This window comes from Saccoglossus kowalevskii, chromosome 13 (assembly GCF_978046115.1).
Source record: "Saccoglossus kowalevskii chromosome 13, keSacKowa6.1, whole genome shotgun sequence".
Taxonomy (NCBI): Eukaryota; Metazoa; Hemichordata; class Enteropneusta; family Harrimaniidae; genus Saccoglossus; species Saccoglossus kowalevskii.
This window is the reverse complement of record NC_140653.1, coordinates 34,040,736-34,059,824: the sequence shown is the minus strand read 5'-3', so window position 1 is coordinate 34,059,824 and position 19,089 is coordinate 34,040,736. Positions and strand designations below refer to the sequence as shown.

Sequence of the window (19,089 nt, the reverse complement as noted above, 5' to 3'; positions counted from 1 at the left end):
CTAATCTGAGTGGATAAACAACAACAAATGCAGCTTGTGCTTCGGTAACTCAAATGGTTATTTTGTACATATTGACTGAAACACGTACATGACCGAAATGAGAGTATTTCAACACTCGCCAAAATATTCACACCTTGCATTGTGCGCGTACATGCTTCTATGGTGCTGCAATTTATCCACACAAACCCTCATTTCAATTTGCTGTCTTGAGAAACAATGCAGTTACTAGTACTAACGTACAAACAATGCAGTTACTAGTACTAACGTACAAACAATGCAGTTACTAGTACTAACGTACAAACAATGCAGTTACTAGTACTAACGTACAAACAATGCAGTTACTAGTACTAACGTACAAACAATGCAGTTACTAGTACTAACGTACAAACAATGCAGTTACTAGTACTAACGTACAAACAATGCAGTTACTAGTAGTAACGTACAAACAGTGCAGTTACTAGTACTAACGTACAAACAGTGCAGTTACTAGTATTAACGTACAAACAGTGCAGTTACTAGTACTAACCTACAAACAGTGCAGTTACTAGTACTAACGTACAAACTGCAGTTACTAGTACTAACGTACAAACAGTGCAGTTACTAGTACTAACGTACAAACAGTGCAGTTACTAGTACTAACGTACAAACAGTGCAGTTACTAGTACTAACGTACAAACAGTGCAGTTACTAGTACTAACATACAAACAGTGCAGTTACTAGTACTAACGTACAAACAATACAGTTACTAGTACTAACGTACAAACAGTGCAGTTACTAGTACTAACGTACAAACAGTGCAGTTACTAGTACTAACGTACAAACAGTGCAGTTACTAGTACTAACGTACAAACAGTGCAGTTACTAGTACTAACGTACAAACAGTGCAGTTACTAGTACTAACGTACAAACAGTGCAGTTACTAGTACTAACGTACAAACAGTGCAGTTACTAGTACTAACGTACAAACAGTGCAGTTACTAGTACTAACGTACAAACAGTGCAGTTACTAGTACTAACGTACAAACAATGCAGTTACTAGTACTAACGTACAAACAATGCAGTTACTAGTACTAACGTACAAACAGTGCAGTTACTAGTACTAACGTACAAACAGTGCAGTTACTAGTACTAACGTACAAACAATGCAGTTACTAGTACTAACGTACAAACAATGCAGTTACTAGTACTAACGTACAAACAGTGCAGTTACTAGTACTAACGTACAAACAATGCAGTTACTAGTACTAACGTACAAACAATGCAGTTACTAGTACTAACGTACAAACAGTGCAGTTACTAGTACTAACGTACAAACAGTGCAGTTACTAGTACTAACGTACAAACAATGCAGTTACTAGTACTAACGTACAAACAGTGCAGTTACTAGTACTAACGTACAAACAGTGCAGTTACTAACATACAAACAATGCAGTTACTAACGTACAAACAGTGCAGTTACTAGTACTAACATACAAACAGTGCAGTTACTAGTACTAACGTACAAACAGTGCAGTTACTAGTACTAACGTACAAACAATGCAGTTACTAGTACTAACGTACAAACAATGCAGTTACTAGTACTAACGTACAAACAATGCAGTTACTAGTACTAACGTACAAACAGTGCAGTTACTAGTACTAACGTACAAACAGTGCAGTTACTAGTACTAACGTACAAACAGTGCAGTTACTAGTACTAACGTACAAACAATGCAGTTACTAGTACTAACGTACAAACAATGCAGTTACTAGTACTAACGTACAAACAGTGCAGTTACTAGTACTAACGTACAAACAGTGCAGTTACTAGTACTAACGTACAAACAATGCAGTTACTAGTACTAACGTACAAACAGTGCAGTTACTAGTACTAACGTACAAACAGTGCAGTTACTAGTACTAACGTACAAACAATGCAGTTACTAGTACTAACGTACAAACAGTGCAGTTACTAGTACTAACGTACAAACAGTGCAGTTACTAGTACTAACGTACAAACAGTGCAGTTACTAGTACTAACGTACAAACAGTGCAGTTACTAGTACTAACGTACAAACAATGCAGTTACTAGTACTAACGTACAAACAATGCAGTTACTAGTACTAACGTACAAACAGTGCAGTTACTAGTACTATTGTACAAACAGTGCAGTTACTAGTACTAACGTACAAACAATGCAGTTACTAGTACTAACTTACAAACAATGCAGTTACTAGTACTAACGTACAAACAGTGCAGTTACTAGTACTAACGTACAAACAATGCAGTTACTAGTACTAACGTACAAACAATGCAGTTACTAGTACTAACGTACAAACAGTGCAGTTACTAGTACTAACGTACAAACAGTGCAGTTACTAGTACTAACGTACAAACAGTGCAGTTACTAGTACTAACGTACAAACAGTGCATTTACTAGTACTAACGTACAAACAGTGCAGTTACTAGTACTAACGTACAAACAGTGCAGTTACTAGTACTAACGTACAAACAGTGCAGTTACTAGTACTAACGTACAAACAATGCAGTTACTAGTACTAACGTACAAACAGTGCAGTTACTAGTACTAACGTACAAACAGTGCAGTTACTAGTACTAACGTACAAACAGTGCAGTTACTAGTACTAACGTACAAACAATGCAGTTACTAGTACTAACGTACAAACAATGCAGTTACTAGTACTAACGTACAAACAGTGCAGTTACTAGTACTAACGTACAAACAGTGCAGTTACTAGTACTAACGTACAAACAATGCAGTTACTAGTACTAACGTACAAACAATGCAGTTACTAGTACTAACGTACAAACAATGCAGTTACTAGTACTAACGTACAAACAGTGCAGTTACTAGTACTAACGTACAAACAGTGCAGTTACTAGTACTAACGTACAAACAATGCAGTTACTAGTACTAACGTACAAACAATGCAGTTACTAGTACTAACGTACAAACAATGCAGTTACTAGTACTAACGTACAAACAATGCAGTTACTAGTACTAACGTACAAACAGTGCAGTTACTAGTACTAACGTACAAACAATGCAGTTACTAGTACTAACGTACAAACAATGCAGTTACTAGTACTAACGTACAAACAATGCAGTTACTAGTACTAACGTACAAACAGTGCAGTTACTAGTACTAACGTACAAACAATGCAGTTACTAGTACTAACGTACAAACAGTGCAGTTACTAGTACTAACGTACAAACAATGCAGTTACTAGTACTAACGTACAAACAATGCAGTTACTAGTACTAACGTACAAACAATGCAGTTACTAGTACTAACGTACAAACAATGCAGTTACTAGTACTAACGTACAAACAATGCAGTTACTAGTACTAACGTACAAACAGTGCAGTTACTAGTACTAACGTACAAACAATGCAGTTACTAGTACTAACGTACAAACAGTGCAGTTACTAGTACTAACGTACAAACAGTGCAGTTACTAACATACAAACAATGCAGTTACTAACATACAAACAGTGCAGTTACTAGTACTAACGTACAAACAGTGCAGTTACTAGTACTAACGTACAAACAATGCAGTTACTAGTACTAACGTACAAACAATGCAGTTACTAGTACTAACGTACAAACAGTGCAGTTACTAGTACTAACGTACAAACAGTGCAGTTACTAGTACTAACGTACAAACAATGCAGTTACTAGTACTAACGTACAAACAATGCAGTTACTAGTACTAACGTACAAACAGTGCAGTTACTAGTACTAACGTACAAACAGTGCAGTTACTAGTACTAACGTACAAACAGTGCAGTTACTAGTACTAACGTACAAACAGTGCAGTTACTAGTACTAACGTACAAACAATGCAGTTACTAGTACTAACGTACAAACAGTGCAGTTACTAGTACTAACGTACAAACAGTGCAGTTACTAGTACTAACGTACAAACAGTGCAGTTACTAGTACTAACGTACAAACAATGCAGTTACTAGTACTAACGTACAAACAGTGCAGTTACTAGTACTAACGTACAAACAGTGCAGTTACTAGTACTAACGTACAAACAATGCAGTTACTAGTACTAACGTACAAACAATGCAGTTACTAGTACTAACGTACAAACAATGCAGTTACTAGTACTAACGTACAAACAATGCAGTTACTAGTACTAACGTACAAACAGTGCAGTTACTAGTACTAACGTACAAACAGTGCAATTACTAGTACTAACGTACAAACAATGCAGTTACTAGTACTAACGTACAAACAATGCAGTTACTAGTACTAACGTACAAACAATGCAGTTACTAGTACTAACGTACAAACAATGCAGTTACTAGTACTAACGTACAAACAATGCAGTTACTAGTACTAACGTACAAACAATGCAGTTACTAGTACTAAAGTACAAACAATGCAGTTACTAGTACTAACGTACAAACAATGCAGTTACTAGTACTAAAGTACAAACAATGCAGTTACTAGTACTAACGTACAAACAATGCAGTTACTAGTACTAACGTACAAACAATGCAGTTACTAGTACTAACGTACAAACAATGCAGTTACTAGTACTAACGTACAAACAATGCAGTTACTAGTACTAACGTACAAACAATGCAGTTACTAACATACAAACAATGCAGTTACTAGTACTAACGTACAAACAATGCAGTTACTATTACTAACGTACAAACAATGCAGTTACTAGTACTAACGTACAAACAATGCAGTTACTAGTACTAACGTACAAACAATGCAGTTACTAGTACTAACGTACAAACAATGCAGTTACTAACATACAAACAATGCAGTTACTAGTACTAACGTACAAACAATGCAGTTACTAGTACTAACGTACAAACAATGCAGTTACTAGTACTAACTACTTGGTGCATATGTACCTTGGGTAGGCCTTTCATAGATTTGTTCATTTCATGATGATATCTTCAGTTCTCTAATTTTGATGAATGGTCCTTTTGATTGAATAGTACCATGTTGTTGCATCTTTCATTACTGTTATGATGCAGTATGCTATTTTTTGAATTGTCTAAGTCATCAGAGCCATTCTGATCTGTGCCCTTTTGAAATTAATCACAGCCAATAATTATAGTTTCACTTTCAACGCATGCATATTAATTGCTAATTTATTTGTGTTTGTATTAAATCTATTTTTTAATCACAGGCTAATGGTAGCTATTTTAAGAAATGAATTACACAGTCTGTTTTTATTGGCATGGATATTCATTAATTTGGACATATAGACAATTATTGGGATTACTGGGATTATTATTGGGATTATCCTGACATGTAACTAGTCAGTCACCAGTGTTAAATTTTATTTAGATTTGACAAATAACACCATGAATTATTCTGAAGAATGAATAATAGAAAGATAAATTATTAGAATTTTGTGATTGTTTCTAATTATTTTATCTTCCAATCCAATTTGTGTTTGTAAAATAATAATGATAGTATAATTCAACATGGTTGAAACTTAGCAGTTACCGAGGGTTGGATAATTTACCATGGCTGAAACTTAGCAGTTACCGGGGGTGGGGGTGGGGGGTGTTGGATAATTCACCATGGCTGAAACTTTAAAAATGTTTTTCTGCCAGGCGACAGTTCCGGACATTGAATGTCACTGTTGTCTCTCCTGACTTTTTTTTTTGTAAGTGCAAATTGCAGGTGCTAGTGCTGACACATTTTGCCACAGAAGTCATTTCCTGTGTGGCCATCTCCCTATCAAATGGCAATTTTAATGCGCTATCCTGGCGTCAACCAGGCCCGGTCAAACACAAGCACCTGCGGACCTTAACCAAGGTTCCCCCAAAGTCACATTCGTAAGTGAATGAATCTCGGCCAGTGGAATTGGCCTTCCCATTGAGTCTGTGGCACACTCACTCAGGGTAGGGGTCGACCCTTTGATGTTCAGCCTAAGGTAGGATTTGAACTCTGGTCTACCAATCATGAGTCTGATGCGACAACCACTATGCTACCAGTGACCATGGCTGAAACTTAGTGGTTATCAAAAGTTGGATAATTCACCATGGCTGAAACTTAGCGGTTATCGAGGGTTGGATAATTCACCATGGCTGAAACTTACATGTAACGTGTAATAAGGGGATGCTATAAATGACTAATTAGCAAGAAGTAGTGATATTATCAAGCAGTTTGGCATGACATTAAATGGAATAGTGAACTCTTGTATTTAAATGTAAAGTGCCTTGTAGGTATAGCTATGATTGTATTTACATTTACATACAAATTGCAATCTGCTGCTACGCTACATGCATATCATTATTATGTTCAGTCAAGGGAATTGTGCTAAAAGAGTTGTTATCATTCCAGCGTATTAATTGTTTTGTCATTTGAACTCTCTGCTGACTTGAATAATTTTAATTGGTAGTACAACATTAATTATGTTTGTGGATTGTCATTGTAATACTGATTATGTATACCTGTTGAATATATGCACATGTCAAGAATACATGTCCTGTTGAATATATGCACATGTCAAGAATACATGTTCTGTTGAATATATGCACATGTCAAGAATACATGTCCTGTTGAATTTATGCACTTGTCAAGAATACATGTCATGTTGAATATATGCACATGTCAAGAATACATGTCCTGTTGAATATATGCACATGTCAAGAATACATGTCCTGTTGAATATATGCACATGTCAAGAATACATGTCCTGTTCAATTTATGCACATGTCAAGAATACATGTCCTGTTGAATATATGCACATGTCAAGAATACATGTCCTGTTCAATTTATGCACATGTCATGAATACATGTCCTGTTGAATATATGCACATGTCAAGAATACATGTCCTGTTCAATTTATGCACATGCCAAGAATACATGTCCTGTTGAATATATGCACATGTCAAGAATACATGTCCTGTTCAATTTATGCACATGTCATGAATACATGTCCTGTTGAATATATGCACATGTCAAGAATACATGTTCTGTTCAATTTATGCACATGCCAAGAATACATGTCCTGTTGAATATATGCACATGTCAAGAATACATGTCCTGTTGAATATATGCACATGTCAAGAATACATGTCCTGTTGAATATATGCACATGTCAAGAATACATGTCCTGTTCAATTTATGCACATGTCATGAATACATGTCCTGTTGAATATATGCACGTGTCAAGAATACATGTCCTGTTGAATATATGCACATGTCAAGAATACATGTCCTGTTCAATTTATGCACATGCCAAGAATACATGTCCTGTTGAATATATGCACATGTCGAGAATACATGTCCTGTTGAATATATGCACATGTCAAGAATACATGTCCTGTTGAATATATGCACATGTCAAGAATACATGTCCTGTTCAATTTATGCACATGCCAAGAATACATGTCCTGTTGAATTTATGCACCTGTCAAGAATACATGTCCTGTTGAATATATGCACATGTCAAGAATACATGTCCTGTTGAATATATGCACATGTCATGAATACATGTCCTGTTGAATATATGCACATGTCATGAATACATGTCCTGTTGAATATATGCACATGTCAAGAATACATGTCCTGTTGAATATATGCACATGTCAAGAATACATGTCCTGTTCAATTTATGCACATGTCAAAAATACATGTCCTGTTGAATATATGCACATGTCAAGAATACATGTCCTGTTCAATTTATGCACATGTCATGAATACATGTCCTGTTGAATATATGCACATGTCAAGAATACATGTCCTGTTCAATTTATGCACATGCCAAGAATACATGTCCTGTTGAATATATGCACATGTCATGAATACATGTCCTGTTGAATATATGCACATGTCAAGAATACATGTCCTGTTCAATTTATGCACATGTCATGAATACATGTCCTGTTGAATATATGCACATGTCAAGAATACATGTCCTGTTGAATATATGCACATGTCAAGAATACATGTCCTGTTCAATTTATGCACATGTCAAAAATACATGTCCTGTTGAATATATGCACATGTCAAGAATACATGTCCTGTTCAATTTATGCACATGTCATGAATACATGTCCTGTTGAATATATGCACATGTCAAGAATACATGTCCTGTTCAATTTATGCACATGCCAAGAATACATGTCCTGTTGAATATATGCACATGTCATGAATACATGTCCTGTTGAATATATGCACATGTCAAGAATACATGTCCTGTTCAATTTATGCACATGTCATGAATACATGTCCTGTTGAATATATGCACATGTCAAGAATACATGTCCTGTTCAATTTATGCACATGCCAAGAATACATGTCCTGTTGAATATATGCACATGTCAAGAATACATGTCCTGTTGAATATATGCACATGTCAAGAATACATGTCCTGTTGAATATATGCACATGTCAAGAATACATGTCCTGTTGAATATATGCACATGTCAAGAATACATGTCCTGTTCAATTTATGCACATGCCAAGAATACATGTCCTGTTGAATATATGCACATGTCAAGAATACATGTCCTGTTGAATATATGCACATGTCAAGAATACATGTCCTGTTGAATATATGCACATGTCAAGAATACATGTCCTGTTCAATTTATGCACATGCCAAGAATACATGTCCTGTTGAATATATGCACCTGTCAAGAATACATGTCCTGTTGAATTTATGCACATGTCATGAATACATGTCCTGTTGAATATATGCACATGTCAAGAATACATGTCCTGTTGAATATATGCACATGTCAAGAATACATGTCCTGTTCAATTTATGCACATGTCAAAAATACATGTCCTGTTGAATATATGCACATGTCAAGAATACATGTCCTGTTCAATTTATGCACATGTCATGAATACATGTCCTGTTGAATATATGCACATGTCAAGAATACATGTCCTGTTCAATTTATGCACATGCCAAGAATACATGTCTTGTTGAATATATGCACATGTCATGAATACATGTCCTGTTGAATATATGCACATGTCAAGAATACATGTCCTGTTCAATTTATGCACATGTCATGAATACATGTCCTGTTGAATATATGCACATGTCAAGAATACATGTCCTGTTCAATTTATGCACATGCCAAGAATACATGTCCTGTTGAATATATGCACATGTCAAGAATACATGTCCTGTTGAATATATGCACATGTCAAGAATACATGTCCTGTTGAATATATGCACATGTCAAGAATACATGTCCTGTTGAATATATGCACATGTCAAGAATACATGTCCTGTTCAATTTATGCACATGCCAAGAATACATGTCCTGTTGAATATATGCACATGTCAAGAATACATGTCCTGTTGAATATATGCACATGTCAAGAATACATGTCCTGTTGAATATATGCACATGTCAAGAATACATGTCCTGTTCAATTTATGCACATGCCAAGAATACATGTCCTGTTGAATATATGCACCTGTCAAGAATACATGTCCTGTTGAATATATGCACATGTCAAGAATACATGTCCTGTTGAATATATGCACATGTCAAGAATACATGTCCTGTTGAATATATGCACATGTCATGAATACATGTCCTGTTGAATATATGCACATGTCAAGAATACATGTCCTGTTGAATATATGCACATGTCAAGAATACATGTCCTGTTGAATATATGCACATGTCAAGAATACATGTCCTGTTCAATTTATGCACATGCCAAGAATACATGTCCTGTTGAATATATGCACCTGTCAAGAATACATGTCCTGTTGAATATATGCACATGTCAAGAATACATGTCCTGTTGAATATATGCACATGTCAAGAATACATGTCCTGTTGAATATATGCACATGTCAAGAATACATGTCCTGTTCAATTTATGCACATGTCAAGAATACATGTCCTGTTGAATATATGCACATGTCAAGAATACATGTCCTGTTCAATTTATGCACATGTCAAGAATACATGTCCTGTTGAATATATGCACATGTCAAGAATACATGTCCTGTTCAATTTATGCACATGTCAAGAATACATGTCCTGTTGAATATATGCACATGTCAAGAATACATGTCCTGTTCAATTTATGCACATGTCATGAATACATGTCCTGTTGAATATATGCACATGTCAAGAATACATGTCCTGTTCAATTTATGCACATGCCAAGAATACATGTCCTGTTGAATATATGCACATGTCAAGAATACATGTCCTGTTGAATATATGCACATGTCAAGAATACATGTCCTGTTGAATATATGCACATGTCAAGAATACATGTCCTGTTGAATATATGCACATGTCAAGAATACATGTCCTGTTCAATTTATGCACATGCCAAGAATACATGTCCTGTTGAATATATGCACATGTCAAGAATACATGTCCTGTTGAATATATGCACATGTCAAGAATACATGTCCTGTTGAATATATGCACATGTCAAGAATACATGTCCTGTTCAATTTATGCACATGCCAAGAATACATGTCCTGTTGAATATATGCACCTGTCAAGAATACTGTAAAATGGTTAATTATTCACTGGGTTTTAATTTGGCTTATTTCGCTGACTGGAAAATGCGCTAAATTAAAACCCAGTGAATATGTAAAATTTAGCATAAAACATATTATCTAAATGATAAAACCGTGAATTTAAAACCCACTGAATATGCCTGAAATGGTAAATCAGTGAAATTTAAACCCAGTGAAAATTAGTCATTTTACAGTACATGTCCTGTTGAATATATGCACATGTCAAGAATACATGTCCTGTTGAATATATGCACATGTCAAGAATACATGTCCTGTTGAATATATGCACATGTCATGAATACATGTCCTGTTGAATATATGCACATGTCAAGAATACATGTCCTGTTGAATATATGCACATGTCAAGAATACATGTCCTGTTCAATTTATGCACATGCCAAGAATACATGTCCTGTTGAATATATGCACCTGTCAAGAATACATGTCCTGTTGAATATATGCACATGTCAAGAATACATGTCCTGTTGAATATATGCACATGTCAAGAATACATGTCCTGTTGAATATATGCACATGTCATGAATACATGTCCTGTTGAATATATGCACATGTCAAGAATACATGTCCTGTTGAATATATGCACATGTCAAGAATACATGTCCTGTTGAATATATGCACATGTCAAGAATACATGTCCTGTTCAATTTATGCACATGCCAAGAATACATGTCCTGTTGAATATATGCACCTGTCAAGAATACATGTCCTGTTGAATATATGCACATGTCAAGAATACATGTCCTGTTGAATATATGCACATGTCAAGAATACATGTCCTGTTGAATATATGCACATGTCAAGAATACATGTCCTGTTCAATTTATGCACATGTCAAGAATACATGTCCTGTTGAATATATGCACATGTCAAGAATACATGTCCTGTTCAATTTATGCACATGTCAAGAATACATGTCCTGTTGAATATATGCACATGTCAAGAATACATGTCCTGTTCAATTTATGCACATGTCAAGAATACATTCACACCTCAAGTTTCTATAAAAAAATGCATTTATAGATCTGAGATGTGTCTATAAATTATGAATTCTAATGCATGTGCATCTCGGAATTTGACATTTAACCACCGAGCAAGTTCCCATAGGATTAATTTATATTTGTGTTTACCGCTCAGTAACTCATTACTCTACATGTACCATTTGGGAATAAAAAGCAATAGAGCAACAATCCTTAAAGTTAATTTATTTTTTTATCATTTTTTTTTTGTGCCAGGTTGTGGTTCCATCAGAAGAAGATTCTTAGATGAACAAGGAACAGGTGATGTGAAGTATATTTCTATGAGACATGGGAAGCGACAAAGGTATGTTACTTTTATTTCTCAAATCATCTCAGTTTTATGCATTTCATTAAATATATACTGGTAGTTAAATTAACTGAGTAGGAAGTTTATTTACAGATTCAATTGTCGATAGATTTTTTCTCATAAGTCTATAAACCCTTTTTATTTTGCCATTTTATTGTGACATGTAATGCAGGAAGCAATTTAGTCACTGGGTTTGTCTTTCTTGTATGCATGTACTAATAGTTTTATGTGATAAAAGTATTGTCGATTAAACTTGACACAAGATTTATACAAGCATACAATTTGTTCTTCATTGTAAAGTGTTTAGTCATAGTTTTAGAGAGAATGATACGAGGTAGCAATAAAAATACGTTGATTCCACAAGATTTTCACTATTTTAATGATGGCTGGTCTACTGTCCACTTTTTTTAGAATGGTCCTAGTCTTATGAATCTTGCAACTGTACTAATTGTGCAGTCTATGAGTCGATAGAATCTAAGTGTGCAGTCTATGAGTCGATAGAATCTTAAGTGTGCAGTCTATGAGTCGATAGAATCTAAGTGTGTAGTCTATGAGTTGATAGAATCTAAGTGTGCAGTCTATGAGTTGATATAATCTAAGTGTGCAGTCTATGAGTCGATAGAATCTAAGTGTGCAGTCTATGAGTCAATAGAATCTAAGTGTGCAGTCTATGAGTCGATAGAATCTAAGTGTGCAGTCTATGAGTCGATAGAATCTAAGTGTGCAGTCTATGAGTTGATAGAATCTAAGTGTGCAGTCTATGAGTTGATAGAATCTAAGTGTGCAGTCTATGAGTCGATAGAATCTAAGTGTGCAGTCTATGAGTTGATATAATCTAAGTGTGGAGTCTATGAGTCGATAGAATCTAAGTGTGGAGTCTATGAGTCGATAGAATCTAAGTGTGCAGTCTATGAGTCGATAGAATCTAAGTGTGCAGTCTATGAGTCGATAGAATCTAAGTGTGCAGTCTATGAGTCGATAGAATCTAAGTGTGCAGTCTATGAGTCGATAGAATCTAAGTGTGCAGTCTATGAGTAGATAGAATCTAAGTGTGCAGTCTATGAGTTGATATAATCTAAGTGTGCAGTCTATGAGATGATAGAATCTAAGTGTGCAGTCTATGAGTTGATAGAATCTAAGTGTGCAGTCTATGAGTTGATAGAATCTAAGTGTGCAGTCTATGAGTTGATAGAATCTAAGTGTGCAGTCTATGAGTTGATAGATTCTAAGTGTGTAGTTGTTAAGTCATAGACTTCTGTCATGCTTGTTTGCACATGATTTAATATCAAGAATTAAATATACTTGACAGATTGCTGCATTTGGTTGTCATGGTGATACGTCAGTATATGATGAGGGTTGTTGCCCATTAGTAAATTTTGTAAAGATAAAAAATACACATTTTGAAAATTTAAATGAAATTTGTTGCTAAAAGTAAGCTATAACTTTATTAAATAACCCCTATTTGGTCTTGTTATTTCACAATATATTCACCCATACATGACATTGTGTATGTTTGAACTCATAACCCTAATTGTGTACTCTACATGTTCTAATATGGTTTATACTTTGTCTTTTTTTTGTCAATGCTCTTGTGCATATTTTGATCACTAGGTTAATCTGATAAACAAAGTTTTGTATAACCTTATTATAGACAATATTTGTTTCCACCAGAACCGTCATTCAAATGTTTTTGAGAAACTGCAATTTTTACTAAATCCAGTCTTAATTTTAGATTTAAAGCAACAAATTTTGGTCAATACTATATGTGGAAATAACCCGATCGACTTAGAACAATAATTTTGTAAACAAAAAATGGCTGGCAATATATTTACATTTGACAACCGAGAAACATCAATGGTTTATAAATGTACATTTGACAACCGAGAAACATCAATGGTTTATAAATGTACATTTGACAACCGAGAAACATCAATGGTTTATAAATGTACATTTGACAACCGAGAAACATCAATGGTTTATAAATGTACATTTGACAACCGAGAAACATCAATGGTTTATAAATGTACATTTGACAACCGAGAAACATCAATGGTTTATAAATGTACATTTGACAACCGAGAAACATCAATGGTTTATAAATGTACATTTGACAACCGAGAAACATCAATGGTTTATAAATGTACATTTGACAACCGAGAAACATCAATGGTTTATAAATGTACATTTGACAACCGAGAAACATCAATGGTTTATAAATGTACATTTGACAACCGAGAAACATCAATGGTTTATAAATGTACATTTGACAACCGAGAAACATCAATGGTTTATAAATGTACATTTGACAACCGAGAAACATCAATGGTTTATAAATGTACATTTGACAACCGAGAAACATCAATGGTTTATAAATGTACATTTGACAACCGAGAAACATCAATGGTTTATAAATGTACATTAGACAACCGAGAAACATCAATGGTTTATAAACGTACATTTGACAACCGAGAAACATCAATGGTTTATAAACGTACATTAGACAACCGAGAAACATCAATGGTTTATAAACGTACATTTGACAACCGAGAAACATCAATGGTTTATAAACGTACATTAGACAACCGAGAAACATCAATGGTTTATAAACGTACATTTGACAACCGAGAAACATCAATGGTTTATAAATGTACATTTGACAACCGAGAAACATCAATGGTTTATAAATGTACATTTGACAACCGAGAAACATCAATGGTTTATAAATGTACATTTGACAACCGAGAAACATCAATGGTTTATAAATGTACATTTGACAACCGAGAAACATCAATGGTTTATAAATGTACATTAGACAACCGAGAAACATCAATGGTTTATAAATGTACATTAGACAACCGAGAAACATCAATGGTTTATAAATGTACATTTGACAACCGAGAAACATCAATGGTTTATAAATGTACATTTGACAACCGAGAAACATCAATGGTTTATAAATGTACATTTGACAACCGAGAAACATCAATGGTTTATAAATGTACATTTGACAACCGAGAAACATCAATGGTTTATAAATGTACATTTGACAACCGAGAAACATCAATGGTTTATAAATGTACATTTGACAACCGAGAAACATCAATGGTTTATAAACGTACATTTGACAACCGAGAAACATCAATGGTTTATAAATGTACATTTGACAACCGAGAAACATCAATGGTTTATAAATGTACATTTGACAACCGAGAAACATCAATGGTTTATAAATGTACATTTGACAACCGAGAAACATCAATGGTTTATAAATGTACATTTGACAACCGAGAAACATCAATGGTTTATAAATGTACATTTGACAACCGAGAAACATCAATGGTTTATAAATGTACATTTGACAAAAAAGATTCCCTTTAATTTGTGATGTGTAAAAATTGTATTGTTGGCAAAATATAGTTTAAAGCCTTTGTAACTTGGCCTTAAATCAAATCAAAAAGTTTAGATGAATTACAATGGCACAATCTTGACATATTGCACCATTTATCGATTAAAGTTATGATATTTTCTTTACTATAGTAATTTACATCATGCATTGCTGTTTCAGATTCTACTTTGGGTGCACATTCAACATAACTATAACCTAAGGAGCATATAATAATTGTTCTTCGGACACAGTGGTAACACAAGTAATAAAATAGTCATTCTATAAATTCAAAAGGGATGAACCTAATAGCTATACAGAAACTCAAGAGATTTGTGTGCATTTCAGACTAATCTTAATGGAGAATACTTCACATCCAATAATGATTTTGTAATATAGTTCATCAATCATTGAAAAGAGAATCCCTGATGCTTTTTGATTACTTATTGACACCCTAAGATGCTGAAAACTCATTCACAACCAAATGTTCAGAAATTTTCAATTGATGTTTGGCTATTAGCGAGACTCTTCTAACAAAGATATTGTGCAAATGCCCTAACTATTGCATTTATTATCTTACACATAGACAAAATATTGCTGGTACTGGGTTACTGATACATGTCATTTTGTGTCACAATTTCATAATAAATGGCCGACTGATGGCCAGTTTCATTCAAACATGGTGTTGTCTATACTCATGGAGGTTACTGATGCTCGTTATTTATTTTTGTGGTTTGACTCAAAATTTATGAATCCTAACCATTTTAGAAAAAGCAAGACATGATGGTGTCTGTGTATGTTCCCCTCTAATATTTGAATGCATTCATAACCAGTTCTACATATCATATGGTTGAGCAAATTCAAAATGAATCTTATTAATACATTGCACAATACAATCAAACATATCCACTTTTATTTAGTTATTCATGATATCTAAGGCTATGTATTTCACGGAGACTGTGACATTTATGTCTTGTTATGTTGTTATTTAATATAAATGAACACAGTTGCAATTCCTTATAATTGCTATGTCTATAATTATATGTTTGCTTGATTAATGAAAGGTAAAACAAATGACACCACTGTGTGTATATATTGTGGACATTGTGGTAGATGCATACACCCCTAGCAAATACTATGACACCAGTTTGTAGATGGTCAGAGTTCATGAGTTAAACAGCTATATGCAATTTTTGTTTTATTTCTCAACAACATGAAGTGTATATTGTGAAAAAGCTCAGTGTCATTATTTTAGATTTCAACCCTCAGTTCAAAGGTTTAGCTTTCAATCTTCAAGTCATTATATAGCTTTCAATCTTCAAGTCATTATTTAGCTTTCAATCTTCAAGTCATTAATTAGCTTTCAATCTTCAAGTCATTAATTATCTTTCAATCTTCAAGTCATTATATAGCTTTCAATCTTCAAGTCATTAATTAGCTTTCAATCTTCAAGTCATTATATAGCTTTCAATCTTCAAGTCATTATTTAGCTTTCAATCTTCAAGTCATTAATTAGCTTTCAATCTTCAAGTCATTAATTATCTTTCAATCTTCAAGTCATTATATAGCTTTCAATCTTCAAGTCATTAATTATCTTTCAATCTTCAAGTCATTATATAGCTTTCAATCTTCAAGTCATTAATTAGCTTTCAATCTTCAAGTCATTATTTAGCTTTCAATCTTCAAGTCATTAATTAGCTTTCAATCTTCAAGTCATTATATAGCTTTCAATCTTCAAGTCATTAATTATCTTTCAATCTTCAAGTCATTATTTAGCTTTCAATCTTCAAGTCATTATGTAGCTTTCAATCTTCAAGTCATTATATAGCTTTAAATTTTCAAGTCATTATTTAGCTTTCAATCTTCAAGTCATTATATAGCTTTCAATCTTCAAGTCATTAATTATCTTTCAATCTTCAAGTCATTATATAACTTTAAATTTTCAAGTCATTATTTAGCTTTCAATCTTCAAGTCATTATATAGCTTTCAATCTTCAAGTCATTATATAGCTTTCAATTTTCAAGTCATTATTTAGCTTTCAATCTTCAAGTCATTATTTAGCTTTCAATCTTCAAGTCATTAATTAGCTTTCAATCTTCAAGTCATTAATTAGCTTTCAATCTTCAAGTCATTATATAGCTTTCAATCTTCAAGTCATTAATTATCTTTCAATCTTCAAGTCATTATATAGCTTTCAATCTTCAAGTCATTAATTAGCTTTCAATCTTCAAGTCATTATATAGCTTTCAATCTTCAAGTCATTAATTATCTTTCAATCTTCAAGTCATTAATTAGCTTTCAATCTTCAAGTCATTATATAGCTTTCAATCTTCAAGTCATTATTTAGCTTTCAATCTTCAAGTCATTAATTAGCTTTCAATCTTCAAGTCATTATATAGCTTTACATTTTCAAGTCATTATTTAGCTTTCAATCTTCAAGTCATTATATAGCTTTCAATCTTCAAGTCATTATATAGCTTTCAATTTTCAAGTCATTATTTAGCTTTCAATCTTCAAGTCATTAATTAGCTTTCAATCTTCAAGTCATTTTATAGCTTTCAATCTTCAAGTCATTAATTATCTTTCAATCTTCAAGTCATTATATAGCTTTCAATCTTCAAGTCATTAATTAGCTTTCAATCTTCAAGTCATTATTTAGCTTTCAATCTTCAAGTCATTAATTAGCTTTCAATCTTCAAGTCATTATATAGCTTTCAATCTTCAAGTCATTAATTATCTTTCAATCTTCAAGTCATTATTTAGCTTTCAATCTTCAAGTCATTATGTAGCTTTCAATCTTCAAGTCATTATATAGCTTTAAATTTTCAAGTCATTATTCAGCTTTCAATCTTCAAGTCATTATATAGCTTTCAATCTTCAAGTCATTAATTATCTTTCAATCTTCAAGTCATTATATAACTTTAAATTTTCAAGTCATTATTTAGCTTTCAATCTTCAAGTCATTATATAGCTTTCAATCTTCAAGTCATTATATAGCTTTCAATTTTCAAGTCATTATTTAGCTTTCAATCTTCAAGTCATTATTTAGCTTTCAATCTTCAAGTCATTATATAGCTTTCAATCTTCAAGTCATTAATTAGCTTTCAATCTTCAAGTCATTATATAGCTTTCAATCTTCAAGTCATTAATTATCTTTCAATCTTCAAGTCATTATTTAGCTTTTAATCTTCAAGTCATTATATAGCTTTCAATCTTCAAGTCATTAATTATCTTTCAATCTTCAAGTCATTATATAGCTTTAAATTTTCAAGTCATTATTTAGCTTTCAATCTTCAAGTCATTATTTAGCTTTCAATCTTCAAGTCATTAATTAGCTTTCAATCTTCAAGTCATTATATAGCTTTCAATCTTCAAGTCATTAATTAGCTTTCAATCTTCAAGTCATTATATAGCTTTCAATCTTCAAGTCATTAATTATCTTTCAATCTTCAAGTCATTATTTAGCTTTTAATCTTCAAGTCATTATATAGCTTTCAATCTTCAAGTCATTAATTAGCTTTCAATCTTCAAGTCATTATATAGCTTTCAATTTTCAAGTCATTATATAGCTTCCAATTTTCAAGTCATTATTTAGCTTTCAATCTTCAAGTCATTATTTAGCTTTCAATCTTCAAGTCATTATAGAGCTTTCAATCTTCAAGTCATTATATAGCTTTCAATCTTCAAGTCAATATTTATCTTTCATTCTTCAAGTCATTATTTAGCTTTCAATCTTCAAGTCATTATTTAGCTTTTATTCTTCAAGTCATTATTTAGCTTTCAATCTTCAAGTCATTATATAGCTTTCAATCTTCAAGTCATTAATTAGCTTTCAATCTTCAAGTCATTATAT

General features: G+C 33.1%; 1 protein-coding gene across 1 annotated transcript in view; it reads left to right on the top strand.

The window, feature by feature from the left end:
- LOC102802328 (putative phospholipid-transporting ATPase IM) overlaps positions 1-19,089 on the top strand; it is a 112,190-nt gene that overhangs the window by 31,325 nt on the left and 61,776 nt on the right. The window contains exon 2 of the mRNA XM_085507257.1: positions 11,763-11,850. Coding sequence (XP_085363383.1) covers positions 11,835-11,850 — 16 coding nt within the window. The 5' untranslated portion in view covers positions 11,763-11,834. The remainder of the gene's footprint in view (positions 1-11,762; positions 11,851-19,089) is intronic.